The sequence below is a fragment of the Platalea leucorodia genome (assembly GCF_965183815.1).
Source record: "Platalea leucorodia genome assembly, chromosome: 22".
Taxonomy (NCBI): Eukaryota; Metazoa; Chordata; class Aves; order Pelecaniformes; family Threskiornithidae; genus Platalea; species Platalea leucorodia.
Window position 1 is genome coordinate 1,994,958 of NC_138844.1, and position 15,799 is coordinate 2,010,756.

The following is a 15,799-nucleotide window of genomic DNA, read 5'->3' on the forward strand; positions in this document are numbered from 1 at the left end:
TCCATTTTAGAAAAGCTTTTTAATTGGTTTAAAAAAAGATGCTAAACAAAATGCAGTGTTTTTCAGTCTTCTTGAACTAGTAGTAATAGATACCACTATTTAAGCATTGCTGAGTGGAACTAGCAGGCATGAGCTGTGACCAGGAATTTAAAGCAAACTCAGAGATGTTTCTAGTTTCTTTAAAGTCTAACGTGTTTACTCTCAAAACTTTTGCAAAGTACAAACAAGCCAGAAAGCCCAGAAAACCAGAAGCTTCAAGTATTTGTCCTTCCCACACCACGTTAAAATAATATAGCCTCAATAGCAAGAGGGGAGTCTGGGAGGCAGCTTTCATAAACCAATTCAACAGAGACATATACCTCAATGCATAATTAATAAGATTTCATCCCAGAAATGCTCCTCTTGCACACGTAGCCTACAGTAATTGTAGGAAGCTGCCTGCACATTAAGTATACTCTCTGCAAGTGATGTGACAACACCGTGTGAATACATAATCTGGGCCACAAAGATGGGAGAAGCAGAGCTGCGCTGCTGAAACGCGCTCTCCGCTTCCCACTCGCTCCTCGTTTGCGGTTTCAGCTGCTTTGCTGTTCCCGTTTCTAAGCTTTTCAAATCAACTCGATATTTCGGGCCCCTCTGACAAGTGAAATGGTAAAGAGCCTGATAGCAACAGAGAACAGGTATTGCCTCCCTAGCATCTTGCCAACGATTGCTCTCTCACAGGCACGTGCCTGGCATGTCCCAGGACACTCCATCTTTATGAGGCATGAACCTAAACCATGAGCCCAGTCCCACAGAAAGTCGTGTTGGTTTGACCTCATAGAGCAGGTTAGTACTCATGTACCTTTAAAGCATGTATCTGCACCTCAAATTACAACAAAACCCCAGAAACCAGCCATTACTCCCAAATAAATTGCTCCCCAAGGGAACTAGTCATCTCAGAGGGAACTCGGAAGGGCGTCGATTAACCAGCACTGTTATTTCCCTCGTGGGTTTCTCACTTGAGCTTAAAAACCCCAAGAGTCTCCATGCCCAAATTCAGTCTTTTTCACAGTAAACATTCACAGCAGAAAAGGCCTTTTCCTACATGACTCTACCTCTTATATAGTGTTGGTTATTTTAATGAAAAAAATCCCCACATGCCATGACTATCACAGGGAGCTCGCAGGAAACGAACACGCTAGGAAGAACCTTAGCAGCAGCAGTCCAAAGGGTCCGTCTAACCCACTGTCCTAGCTTCCACAGTGGCCAGTAGTGGACATTTCAGGGGAAAAAAAAAAAAAACCCAAAAAAAAAACACATCATCAATCAAACAGTGACATTTCCTCAGAAAACTCTCTCTCTACCCTCCAACAATTTATGGCTTAAGTCACCGTAATATTGGCTGTCAACCCAAAGTCTTCCAGCCTCAAGGGCATTTCAAACATTGCAAAGTACAAATCTTTAGCAACATGCATAAACTTGGCAAATATCTGAGAGCTTCGAGCCCTGCATCCTGCTTTCAGGGAGACTCGGGTGCCAACAAAAGGGCATCTAAGCAGCAAAATACACTCGGAGGATGCAATGAGAAAATGGACAATTTAATATTTTAAGTTCCTTCAACAACTGAACCAAATCAAGTTCTATTTTGCCCTATTGATCTATGTGAACAATCATTTCCTGGTACTGTGGAAATACCCAGCAATAGGTCAACGATTACATGAGATTATGACAATCAAAAATGGTTGTGCCGTTGCATACAGGCAGCCTTTCTGTTCCAACGTATGTGATAAGGGAATCCGAGTTTTATGTTAGAGACTTCACACGGCACAGAAAGCTCACTGGCAAAAATCCTTGTTCTCCTGGGCTGACAGTCACAAGGGGAACTTCAGGGCCTGTGGCATTACGATTTAGTTCAAAGTTCTATATTTGAAAGGTCTTTTCACCAAACTCTCTAATGAAAACAACACTCACACATACGTTACTGTTTCCAGGACATTAAAAATGACACAAAAAATTAGTCCATCCAGGCTGTGCTTCTCTGCTTTTTCCTGACACCAACTTTCAAGGTTTTTCTGTTAGCATGCTATTTAGTTATGCAGATACTTTGACGCACACAGCAGAATTCCAGTGAACAACAAGAAAAATGGCAAACGAAAAAGAAGAGTCCCTGCCTGCTTGTCTCAATCAGGGCAAGCTTCAGAAACGTTATCACTTGCGATGTTCTTAAATCTCCTCAAGCCAGAAAGCGCAAATAGACAGGATCAGCACGAGATGCAAGATCTTAAGCTTTCCTCACCCACTGTAATTAACACCTGATAATTTCAAGTTAAGAACAAATTAAAACCCTGACATCCACCGTCATACATTACTTCTTAGAAATTGATTTCTAAATCAGGAGGAAGCACGTTGTTGAGCCAGGGATTGATTTGGACTAAACAGTTCCTTAGATAACCAGACAGCAGAGAGCTGGTATGTTTAAGTTTTACATGGTGAAGGTTAAACTTGTTTCCTTAGTCAGTATTTCTATGGCTAACTGCAGAAGATTCAGCCTTAAGTAATTAGATAATTAAAGTTGAATCCTTTGTGGTTATCCTAGAAATGTCAAACCGAATGAACAGCAGCAGGGTAGGATTAACTTGACTGAATCAGAGACAATAGCACTAATACCACTGGCAGCGCAGCAGCTATCAGCAAGACACAAAGCTCCCCACTGTCAAAATTATGATAGGAACAGGGCATCTCGTCCCTCGATTACTTTCTTACCTGAGGGGGGGCCTTCTTTAGCAGTACAAGAAGGGCTTGCAACACCAGATTAGAGAACCGTGGTCCGATTGGGACATAATCTGAAATGAAAAATGCATTTTAATGCCCACTAAGCAGATGCACATTTAAGCCACTTCACTGTATCAAAAACAGTTCAAGGCTCCCGAAGTAAATGGTTCCAGATCATTTCCAGTTTGTAATATTTCAATATTGCAAATATTTCAATATTTCTGCACAGCAGACAACATAGCTCTCTCTCATCATCCTAACTCACCCAGGAGTCTCTCAATGTCGTCCACAACAACACAGCTGAGTTGGGACTTGTACGCATCATCAAAGATCTAAAAAACAGCAAAATGACTCATTGTTAAATCTCAGCAGCAAAACTACAATAGTCATGATAGGACCTGTTGATGTGTTTTTAGCTAAACACAGCAGTGTTTAGAGGAACAAACAGAGAATGAAAAAGATAAGTACCAAGAGACTAGACTCTACCTGCATTTAATAAAACACTGCCATCTCGACAAAGTCAGAGCCCAGTTTGGTTCATTTACCCCATACACTTTGCAAAAAAGCCAGCTGCCCTACGTTTAATTGTAAGCAACAGACAAAACAGATCACCATTCCTCTGTTTTTTGGGGCTAGGGCAATACTGATAATACAACACCACACACACAGACCCTCACAATTGTAATGCAATTGTGAAGCTTTTATACCCAGGCTGGATACTGGTTACTTTTCATAACAGCTTACTGCAGGGAGAACAGACCTACTCAGGTACGGATCGAGCCTCCACGTCACCCTTTACAGAGTGGCAAACCAGTGTCCTGCAAAGCTTTGGATTGAAACAATAAGCAGCACTAAGGCCATCAGCGGTACTGCAGGCCTGCCTCAGCATACGCCGACTCAAGTGAGGTCCAAAAGGCTCCTTTTTGAGTCTAAATTACAAACTGGGCTTCCAGCTATGAGCACATTGCTTCTCTTAGAAACTATGCAATCCTGCAACAAGCTGATCTTAGAGTAACATTTCACCTACACGCTTCATTCAGTATCATTCAGCTAGGAGAATAAGTGCTGGCTTGCTTCAGTAAATAAAATCTCCTTCCTTCCACCTGGCTACTTGAAATTATTTAAGACGTTCAACTTGTTTGCATTCCCCCTGCTCCCCAAGTTGTTAAACCTCTTGTTTAACTAAACATTACCACCTCAAAACTGTTCCCAGTCTCATTTAGGCAGGATTTATTCTTTCCAAGTGCAACTCTAAGCCCTTCCTGCCTTCACCTTTGCAGACAGAGCTCCAGACTTGCTCATCACAGATCAGGTGTTTTGTTCCGCTGTTAGTCATGATTACATATCAGACCCAACTGGGACAGAGCCTTGCCATTTTCCCTGAGTCACTTAGTGTCAGTGCCACAAACACATTCATTCAACTTTATAAATAAATATATGCACAGGAATTTAGGACCTACAGAGAGCAGAAATCACAAGGGTAATTCACTTTTCTGTCCACTAGAGACCATAGAATTGGATTGTAATCAAGCAAAAGAGTAGGACATGTAAGTACCTTCTTCATAGCTTGGCACTTGGCCGTTTCAGAAAATCCAATCATCTTATCAGGAGAACAGATCTTGATAAAGGGGAAGTTGGATTCTTCTGCTATTTTTGCTGCTAAAGCAGTCTTCCCACTGTGGGGGGGACCTGAAACGAAGGACAAACATAATGAAACAATAAGGGAGAAAACAGCTCTGGTAAGGCTCAGCACAGATGATATTTGAAGCACGTTTATAATCTCCTTCAGAGGTATCCGCATTTTGAAATGACCTTTTCTTCTACTTGCAGAAGGAACACACTAACTCCTAGTGTAATCCAGTCCTCCAGACGAAGGAAATTAATGCAACTATTTGAGCACATGCAGACTGATTTGCCATGAAACCATCACAAAAGGGGACGTTACAGATTTTGTAGGACTGGCCACTGCACCAAAACTAGCACGTGTTTGTATACTGGAGAAACTTCTTGAACTATGTTTATGCCCCTTCTAAATATGATTTCTGCAGGTACTGTGGCAAATAAGTCAACAGCATGAATGCCAGATAAATATTGACAATTTGTGATTTGCCTGAATTCACACCAGAATAATTCAAACAGGGACCAAAGACACATCTTAATCCATACACCTAATACAAATCAATCTGGAGTGCAAGAAGGTATTGCATACAAGCGATACATTGGCCGCAAGCGCACAGAATTATTCAGGGGATCTATTCAAGGTTAATTTCAAAGCTAAGCTTTCAAAGACCACTAAGCAATAGTGGTAATCCACATTTTTTGACTTCAGGAAAAGAAAGAGGGAAGCGCTAAATAACAAATTCTAGTCCAGTACCTGTAACGTAGATATCAGAACTAGTTTCCTAGACTCTTCATAGTCAATAACAGTCTAGACAGAGGGCAATCCACCTCTAACAGCAGACACCTAAATGTGGCCGGGTGAACTGTTGTTTGAACTCAGCTAATTACACTGCTGAGCTCTCCAGTGCCTTCAAAGAGAATTTAGGCAACTAACTCAGCTAGAGACGTTTGCCCTGTAAAACATCCACACTTAGGTTATCAACTGGGTACCTTCACTTCGTTGTTCCAAGAACAGGATTTCTCTTGGGCCGAGAAGCCAGTTTTAATATCTAAAGCAATTTCACCCAAGTAAACTGGAAGAGATCAATTCTATTTTTCCTCCCATGTGTTTCTTTTACGTACAGTTGCAGGATATAACAGATGACCACTTGGGCAACTGATAGGAATAGTTTACAGAAGTCGCTTGGGTTTTTTAATATATATACTTTTTTCTTAAATTTACCTTCTAGAAGAACGCTAACCAAAGGAGTGCGGTCACTGTTCTTAGTTTGTTGAACAAGCAGCTCCCCATCATCCAATACCCTTGTTACTGGATCACCCCACTTAATAATACCATTCATGATGTAGCTTGCATAGTCTTCCTGGTTGGTTCCAAACGCCTGTATTAAGAGGGAACATTTATTTTGAAATTTTGTATCACATCAGAAAAACATGAAACAATTAAACATCACCAAAGTGACCAGGACCAAGTCTCTGGAAGATGCTTAAGTGAGACAGCCAGTACTGGAAGACCCATTGGTGACACACAACCTTGCAGTTCAAAGGATGGAACACTGTTGGAGACCATGCACATTTAGAAACGTCTTTCCATGTACCCTCAAAAGAAATTCTAACCAGTGCAAGTTGCCAATGGGTTCTGAATCCACGCCATTTAAAGACAATTTTCAAAACTGAGGCTTAAACCTCCTACTACAGTCCATATTAAAGCTGTCATCCATTAACTGAAGCAGCCTAAAACGGAGAGCGTACATACGACAAGGAGAAGAAATTCCAAGTTGCTCTCTTCATTTGTTCTATTCCTTTTTATGATCCTTGCATGCAACAAAAGGTACAAAACAGAGCCTTAGCACTGCAGGCAGAAAGCAGCTCCCTGCTTTCATTTCTACAACCCAGGACACAGTATGTCAGCCCACGGTGCACCATTGCATGTCTGATCCCAGAAGGAAGTTGCTACCTCACGTCATTAACTGTACTAGGTGACTACTACAGGAGTTACATAGTGCCTACTTACTGGTTTGATATCATTCTCCAAAGATGCAAAGAAGTCTCCTCGTGTCACGCGCAAGCTCTCTGCCTTCTCCATATCCACTTCCACTTTGTTGCTGGCCTAATAAAGGCAATAAAAGACACTGAAGTACAGCAGTACCGCACACAACCCCTTATCAACTTCCATCCATGGATCCAACCCTGTAGTTGGTCTGCATCAATAAGAAAAATGCTTCTTAACAGGACCTTTGTTGGACATATGCTGGATACCACTGGAGAAATCATCATCTTCACAGAGCCACATCCATATGCCAGCCCCACGAAGTCATTAAGTAACAGTTGTTCCACTCCACCAGGTGGAAAGCTGAAGTGAAGAGTACAGCCATGACCGCACATTTCAGAGAAGCGACCCCAGCTAAGAACAGGACGGAAGCTCTGCACCATCCTTGTTGCTGCTGCGCTACCTTCACTACATAAACCAAGCATCACTGAGGCTCAGACTGGTGCTTGGTGTGGCACTGACTTCACCGAAGATTAAATTTCTAAAAGTTATTTGAGTTAGGTAGGTTCCCTTTAGAGCAGGGAACTACTCTTTCCATTTAGAGGCTGTAGAAAAAATTCTTCGTTATGCTTTCTGGGTGCTGGATGGGAAGGGGATGAAGTTTCCTTCATTGTGTGACTTTTTTCAGAAAGACAAATTAAAGTTTGGTTTAACCCAACTCTGAATCTCTGAATCTACCACACCACCTTTGGCAACTAAGCCTAAAATGAGAATTATTCACACACCTCTATTTCAGGAGGTTTTAGTTTTCTATTCAAACCATGCACTTTCCTCTCCATACAAGAAAATCCCCTTAAAGACTTTCAAGGGGATTGGTAAATACTAGATTTCTTTCTGCTTCATCTTCATTTGCTTCATTTCAACCAAAGCCATGAATCTTCCCCAGGTAGCGCTATTTGGTATTACTTGGAATAAATATGCTGCAGTTAGCTCAGCTCATATTTTACTCCTTTCTAAATGAAAAGCGTGACCTTATTCCCTTCTGCCAATCCCAAACCATCCAGCGACATTTAAAAGGTAATGACGGGAAGCAAATACACAGCGGAGACAGCACTACTGCAGTCTGCTCTTGTAACTCATTTCTCAGTCACAACTAGAGGCACCATGAGGAGGTGGCCCAAAGCTGCTCACACTGGAGCCCAAAGAGGTTTTTAATTCTTGAAAACAACTTGAGAGTAGCCTTTAAAGCTGGAGACTTTATTCAGATGTCTGTCGACTTTAAAGAGAGCTGCAGATGTATTACTGAGCATGGCTGCAGCGGCGCAATACGGAGCAGCTCCATTTACAAGGATTATTTGTAGATCTGCAAGTATATTGATTGCCTTGGGCAGCAATCAGGAATTAAATGGATTTGAAACAACTTTTCCACTCGACGGCATACAAACACTGGCTATTACGTACTAATCCTATGGGTGCAGTCTGCTGAGGATCCCGAGTGGAGTCGGAGATATCAGAAAAAGGATTAGTCACAAGAGGGGGCAGAAGTTGATCTGTGCAAAGCAATTCATCTAACTGTTAAATGGTAAGGCAGAAACCTATTTTTAAGTAGCATCGAGATGAGGCAAAAGATCTTCATTCTTTTCCACCAAAGTGCAGCCTTGAAAGGCTTTTGATAATTTCTGAATTCGCCAATTATACCACAGCAAATTTCTCTAGATTCCAAAACCAGCATAATTTTCATTGAAAGTTACCCCAGTCTTACACCACCACCTGCTTCTACCCGAGAGTATAACAGCCTTACATGATCTGGTAGCTCAGGAGGTAAAAATCTGGGATTTCAAGGAGTTTCTTGGAAGGCATAGCAGCCTCTATCACCTTTGCCTAAGACCAGGGTGATGGATAAATCAAATAACTTTGACCCTCAAAGAGGTGTCTCAGACATTCTCTTCTGACTAGGATGATCTCCAAGAACAAGGAGTGGTGCACTTGAGCATGGGAAGGAAAAAAATCATAATAAAAATAATCACATTATGCTTGTCTTGTAGAGTAGCAAATGCAGCCTCTAAACAGCAACCTCAGGCCCCCAGACTGGCCCATAACGCTGTGCCAAACGAATGGCTGTAAGCAGAGGACGGCTGAAATGACAGAGTCCCTTCTCACAAAAACACCCACCAAGCAGAAATACAGGATGCCAAATCTACCAGACCAGTGGGGCTTTAATACAAGTTGATCACTCTTCCACTTTGCAGAGGGAAGTGTACTTGCCACACCATCAATATATTCCTGAAGTTGTTTGTACACTTAAAAACAGGGGATTTTCTTTCTTTCCTAGCCTTTAATGAGTTACACATTTTAATTTTTAACATACACACTTCGAGAGATTATCAGAAGAGTTTAAATGATTCAGAAGAATAATGCCCCTTGATTTTCAATTTGTGCTCTTGCTTCTCATAGGTGCTTCTGAAAACTAGGTCAGGCCTATAATGTATATTTTAAATTTTGCAGTACTCATAGGAGAGAATAAAATACCTTAGTGCATCATTCGGCTGAAGACATCTTCAGAATAAACAATAAGATTATCCAAAAATACTACGTCAAAGTGTTTGAAAAGAAAAACAAAGTGTGGCTGCTTCCCATTTGGAAGATACACGCATGTATTATTAAGATGTCAATCACATACCAACCTGAAGAAGGGGACTGCTCTCTTACATTTATGCATTGCCATTTTCTCTTCTCCCACTCTGACATTTTGGCACAACGGGGAATATATCAAAACACTAATGGTCCCCAAACTCACCCAAAATTCAAGCATTGAAAAAACAGCAACTATAAGCAAAATTAATTATTTAAGGAAAATGTTTTGCTTGCGAAGGGATGAAAATACTTCCAGAGGTGCTGATTTTTTTTTTTTTTTTGAGACAGAACACAAGAAAATGAGAAATTCTCGATGTTTGTGGTTTTTTGCTATAGGAAACAATTAATTACTTTTCAATTATTATGGCTGTAGAAGAAAAATTAGCAGAAAGAGGCATTTTTCCTTTAGAATGAGTGCTCCCAAGAGATACAAACGTCTAAGCAACCAAATGATTTCTCTCACTTAAAAAACACATGATTTGCTTTCCTCATATTCGAGGCTGAACAGGCATTTTACTTAAAAATACACCAGTGCTGTGGAATTGATGGCTTTTCTCTGCAGTAATTCACACCAATTCTTGGCCACTAGAGCAAAGGGGCTGCGTCTTTGAGCCTCCTTCTTCACAAACTAATCATCTCATATTTCAACACCATCAAATACTGTGTTTTGCATCTGGATTAATATAACCTGACATTTCATGGTGCTTAACTCCTTTCTAGTTAAAAAATACACCGACCTCCCAGAATCAGCAAACATTGGGAAAGCAAGGCAACGTTCCTCTAGAATGGAGGGAGCTGAGAACATTACGCACGCTGAGTCCCTACGCACACTGAGACAATCATCACGCGAGTTCCTTATTTGAAATGGAAGACATTGTATCAGCCCCTTCTGAATTCGACCAAGATTTTAGCATCAGCAACATCTTGGAGCACGAGATTCCTTCCACAGCTTAAATCCTTCTTCACCCAATGCACAGCTCCTTTGCTTTGCTTTGGGCATGGCTCGGCCGGTATCGTTTGCTGCTCTCTCAGCTCTTGTATTGGGACAGAGTAAACAATCATTCCCCATGCACTGATTCCAATCCACTCATGATTTCACATACTTTTCATAACCCTTCACCGTAGTTTTTTCAGGCTGAGAAATCCTAGTGTAACCATTCTTCCAATGAAAATCCTCCTATACCTCTGACCTTCCCTGCTACCTTTCTGTATCCTACTTCTACCATAATCTTTTCAAGGTGGGTGCCCCAGGACTGCACAGATTCAAATACACCAGGGATTTTAACTGTGACATAATCACAGCCTCACTTTTGCTCTGTATACTTCTCCTAGTAAATTCTACTGTTGCGTTTGCTTTTTTCACTGATAAGGACTGAGCTGATATTTCAAGATCATTGTAACTCCAAGAACTGGACCCCACGTAACGGTCAGGTCAGTCCCTATCATTGCCTACACCTTTTTTGAATTTTCTCTCCCCAAAAATTCTCTTTTTGAATTTTCTCTCTTCAATTCACTGACTACACATTGTGCACTTGCATGATGTCAAATGCCTTCTGCAGTTTTCCATAGGTGGCCTTCATCTTTATGACAACAAAACAGCTATGAGCTTGTAACCTCGCTTTTCCCCCCTCTATACAGATTGTTTATGAATACATCGAGCTGCATAGGCTCCAGCAGAGATCCCTCCCACGCGATCGGCTGTTCTCACTTCCACCTCTTCTCTCCTGGGTCCAATCCATTAAATTGAGCTCAAGACTTTCCTTTCAGTTTTATAAAAATATATTGACAAACAATCAGCTGCCATCCCCACTGCGCTATGCAAGAGCCACGGGGAGGTCAGGAGATGAAAGAGGCAATTCAGAACCATGTAAAAGCACAGTGAAAAGGTGCTGTCCGTATCAATTTCATCTCTAAGGTATGCTGAGATGCCATTACCCATTTGGAAGTAAACATGCAAGAAAAGACTCCACACATAATTACTTTCCCTTTTTCCCCCCCCAGCGAGAGACGACAGGACTGACCTTAATGTGTCTGTTCATAGCAGTAGACTGAGCAGCTCGAACTAACCCTTCTAACTCAGCACCACTGAAGTTTTTAGTCTCAACTGCCAGTTCTGCAATGTCCACATCTTCAGCCAGCAGCTGGTGTTCCCGCATCCGTACCGTGTGGATATGAAGAATCTGAAATCGACCCTTCTCATCCGGCAAGCCTGAGATTTTAAACAGAACGCATGTCATTCAGTGCCTCGGCACCGCAACTGCAGCAAAGCCTTTCCCTCTCCTCAGTGGTCCTACCTCCAAGGCTCTTTCTCACCAGGAGCAATTCATTCTTACAAGTAGAATATGTGACAATGCTTTTTGTTTGAGAACATTCAGTTACACTAATTGCCCTCAGCAAATTGATTAGCATCACCGCCAAACTAGAGATAAAAAGTGTAATGTTTAGTTTCTTTCCTCAGGGTTCCTCCAAGTTGGTTGCTCTCACGCTTCCATACCAGGAATTCACCTTACACAAAGGCAATCCGGTCAGTCCCTTGGCATCCCCAAAGCCAGTTCCCACCTTGTAATTGTCATAGACTTGTAGAATCATTGAATAGTTTGGATTGGAAGGGAACTCTAAAGACCTAGTCCACCCCCCGTGCCATGGACAGGGACATCAGTCACTAGATCAGGTTGCTCAAAGCCCCGTCCAACCTGACTTTGAACACTTCTAACGATGGAGCAGCCTCAGCTTCTCCGGGCAACCTGGTCCAGTGTCTCACCGCCCTCATGGTACTTTTCTCCCTTATATCCAATATAAGCTTACCCTCCTTCAGGTTAAAACTGGTGCCCCTTGTCCTGTGACTACAGGCCCTGGTAATAAAATCTCTCCCGTACTTGTAAGCCCCCTTTAAGTACTGCAAGGCCGCAGTGAGGTCTCCCCGGAGCCTCCTCTTCTCCAGGCTGAACAACCCCAACTCTCTCAGCCTGTCTTTGCAGCAGAGGTGTTTCCCAGCCCTCGGACCATTTTCGTGGCCTCCTCTGGACCCGCTCCACAGTGCATACATTTTCTTTAATCTTCCTTTTCTGACCAATGCACCTTTAGAAGTCCTTCTTATTCTTCGCATCCCTTGCCAAATTCAGCTCCAACTGTGCCCTAGCTTTCCTGATCCCATCCCTAAGCATCCAGGCAGGGTCCCTGTGTTCTTCCCAGGATACATGTCCCTGGTTCCACTGCCTGTGCCTTTCTTTCTTACACTTCAGTTTGACCAGGAGGCCCTTACTGAGCCACGCTGGTCTCTTGCCTTCCTCGCCCAGTTTCTTACATACGGGAATCAAGAGCTCATGTGCTAAGAAAAATGTCCTTAAAGAGCTGCCAGCTCTGTCCTGCTCCTTCATCCCTAAGGGCAGTTTACCAGGGGTTCCCATCCACTAATTACTTAATCAACTGAGAGTTCCCTCTCCTAAAATTCAGGGCCTTGACTTTACTCTTCACCTGGCCCATGCCATTCTCATACAATGTTCATTTTCTCTGATTGAGGTGACCATTTCCCAGTTTGCACCTTGGCAAGTCCCTTCTAAAATGCATGTAATGGAAGATACAGAAAAGCCTTTTTGTAAAAGAAAGCATAACCAGTCAGTCTGGCACATCATCATCTTGCTAAAGCCATGCTGTTCTTTAGCTCGCTTTCCAATCTACCTTCACAGCCTTTATTACGAGGATCTTATAATTTGCACTGATTAGTGTTTGTGCTGAGGGTATGTGAAAAGACATTTTAAAATGTGTATAGTCCCCAGCAGTCTTCAGTCCTTATCATCTGATAATTTAGTCTAGGGATGTCTTGCTCAGTCCCTGGAATTTATTCAATTTAATTAACTTTTGTCAACTAAAGGTGCAAGTACTACACCTGCAATACAATCAACCTCACCTGGGCTTACTAATGACAGTCGCTATTAGGTATTTGTTTCCAAGTATGAGGTTGTTCAAAGGCGACTGTCATTGTGGCTACACTTCTTTGTCCCTAACCCACACTTTCTTTATTGAGTCTTTCCTTCAATTCCTTGGAGCTGTGTTAGTTTGTAAAGACCGTATCTGGCTACAGCTTTTGCCAATGCTAATTCTCTCTCATTGCTATTCATCAGCCTGACTTCTAATAATTCTCTATGTACTGCTCTACGCTTCTTTTCACAATTTTTGGTTTTTGTGTATTGTGCCAGAAATAGGCGCCAGTCTCCTCCAATGTTTTTTCCTGCACCTAACAAATGTATTGGTCTCTTAAGTCTCCAGCGTATTTGATACCATCCACGCTGTCTGTGCTCCACAGCTCGTGCTCTAGGTGAATCTCTAGTCCTCACTCGTGCACGAGCTACACGCACAGTAATGCCCGATAGAAACTGTTCCCTGCAGTGCTCAAGGACAGCATCAGCATCGGCCCACTGCCCGGGTTACCTCTGCGGCTGCCTCAGGAGTCACCAGCTTCCCTTCCTCATTCCTTCTTTTGCCTAAAATCTTTCCTTTCCAGCTATCACAAATACTCTTTCCTGCTTCTGGTTCTTTCGAAGAGTGACGTTACCCTTTAAGGATAAGAGAAAAAATCCCTAGCACGCTCTTAAGATTACATTGATAGATCAGATTTCAAGAGTTTTCCCACAGTTCAGAGCAGCATAGACAATTACAATTTTGCCTGCCACTCTAGTATGGCATTATATGATTTTTAGGGCTATATGGGCATTTTCATCTGATTTTCTGCAAGTGAAAGCAAACAGACCCTATTAACACTCATGGCCTTGCCTGTTCCTTTTTTGTGACTCATTACAGTTTGAGAATTTTTACCTTTACAATAGTAGGGGCCTAACTCAGAGCACAGAAAGTATTTTGTGACATTTCTATGTCTGTGGAAGGTTAGGGGAAAATGTTTTATGAGCTCTTCCAAACTACACATCTGAAACTGCATTTCCAATCTTTAAATTAAACACAGATCTCAACCAATTTCGGTTTCCCACTGCAGGACAGGATCATGAAGCTTTTAATCAGTCCCAGCTATTCCCTATTCAAACCTTCTGTGAATTGTTACCCTCAGAACTGAGCACCACAGTCTAGTCATTCTTTAGACTCCACCATGATCTTTACTAATCCAAATTCTGATCTCAAATGCAAAGTCAGAGACTTGTTTTCATGAATCTAAGAGGATCTGGCCTTAATTTCTTAACAAATCCTACATTATCAGATATTCCATTATTTAATCCACATTGGTGTCAGGCAGATGTGTACAATTACAAAATATACACTAGAATAAATGGTTAACAGAGCTCTTCAGCCCACTTTTAGTTCTGTTGATGCAAGTAATCCAGACCCGCTGCTGTCAGAAACCAATAGCCAATGCTATTTAACAATTGCAGCTCCTGCAGTGAAAGTCACCATTATCGCTTCATGCAAATAAAGTGCTCTGCACTTCCTCCAGGTCAAGACTTGCTCACACACTGTGCTTGCCTGCTCTACAAGTTCAACAGTTCTGCAGTTTCCACCTAGGAATGATCTGGTGCCATTACTTGGCTCCTTTCATTCATGCAAGAGATTCAGGGTCCTGCCTGCCTGTACTTACCCACTCTGCTGGAAGGAAACTGATATCAGGTCAATGGGTTATCAGTAGGGAAGTCTAAAATGGCATTTTAATTGGCTGATTAAATTTACTTGTAATATTATGGAGCGAGCTGCATGAACTTTAGCACCTCTGCCATCCTGGTTAACTGGTCACACTACGATATATATTTGCTCTACTATTGTAAATACATGTGAGCTTATATATTGCAATATGCTAACTTGCTTACCAATCTCCATTTTCACCTCCAGTCTCCCTGGTCTCAGCAGAGCCTCATCAATCAGGTCAGGTCTGTTGGTCATTCCTAAATTCAAAGTTAAAAACAAAATAAGCATTATCTGAGGTTACTAAGTGGGTCTCCAACTCCTGAATACAGCCTGTAGAGCCAAGAAGATACCTCAAAGAGTCTCAAGAAAACAGACAAAAGATACCCATCTCCAGAAATATTGGAAAAGTCATGCCCTGAAGTAGAGTCAGGGCAATAGGGATCAAACCTGTATCTGCGACTGTATCTGCACGGCTCCTGGCATCACAACAACCAGACAACACAGCCAAAGAAGCCCCACTCCTTCATATGCCGATGCATCAATGCATAGTATTCCTTGCACGCTTTCTTAAACTATGAAACACTTTCTAGCAAAAGCTAGAGGAGGAAATTGTTGAAAGCAGCAATATCAGCCGATCACAGCACCACCACCCTTTAAATCTGCTACTGATGCTTGTTAAACAGCAGTCATTCAGTTTGGATTAGTCCAAACAGATCCCATGCCAGTAATGATAACTGAGTTGACCTGCAGCGAGCAAAATGTCAGCAGTCTTCAAGCAGACCCCATAACAGAGAAAGTAAGCACCATCATACCAATCACGAGGATGTTATTGAGCTGCTCTACTCCATCAATTTTAGACAGCAACTGGTTTACAACGGTATCATGGACTCCAGTGCTACCCGCCATGCTTCCTCTCTGCTTGCAGATTGCATCAATCTCATCAAAAATGATGATATGCACACCGCTGTTTGCTCCAAGCTATTGGAGAGAAAAACATGTCAGGAATGCCACATGTCATCACCGAAAGCAATCCAAACAAAACAGTAACTTCTCAGCAAGCTCAGCCACGGAGATACAGAACACTGATACCTCCAAGTGTTTTTAGTATCACATTATGTCCATATCAGACCCCCTTCCAGAATAACATCTTGCCAGCCTCCAAAACAGGGTGGCTGGGGG

General features: G+C 42.2%; 1 protein-coding gene across 4 annotated transcripts in view; it reads right to left on the bottom strand.

The window, feature by feature from the left end:
* The window catches only part of NSF (N-ethylmaleimide sensitive factor, vesicle fusing ATPase), an 82,612-nt gene that overhangs the window by 16,999 nt on the left and 49,814 nt on the right, over window positions 1–15,799 (bottom strand). For all 4 annotated transcript variants that reach the window (XM_082331626.1, XM_082331627.1, XM_082331628.1 and 1 more), the window contains 8 exons: window positions 15,433–15,598; window positions 14,803–14,877; window positions 11,017–11,204; window positions 6,386–6,481; window positions 5,597–5,753; window positions 4,310–4,443; window positions 3,020–3,086; window positions 2,746–2,825 (listed from right to left, as the gene is read on the bottom strand). In XM_082331626.1, the coding sequence (XP_082187752.1) occupies window positions 2,746–2,825; window positions 3,020–3,086; window positions 4,310–4,443; window positions 5,597–5,753; window positions 6,386–6,481; window positions 11,017–11,204; window positions 14,803–14,877; window positions 15,433–15,598 (963 nt within the window). The remainder of the gene's footprint in view (window positions 1–2,745; window positions 2,826–3,019; window positions 3,087–4,309; window positions 4,444–5,596; window positions 5,754–6,385; window positions 6,482–11,016; window positions 11,205–14,802; window positions 14,878–15,432; window positions 15,599–15,799) is intronic.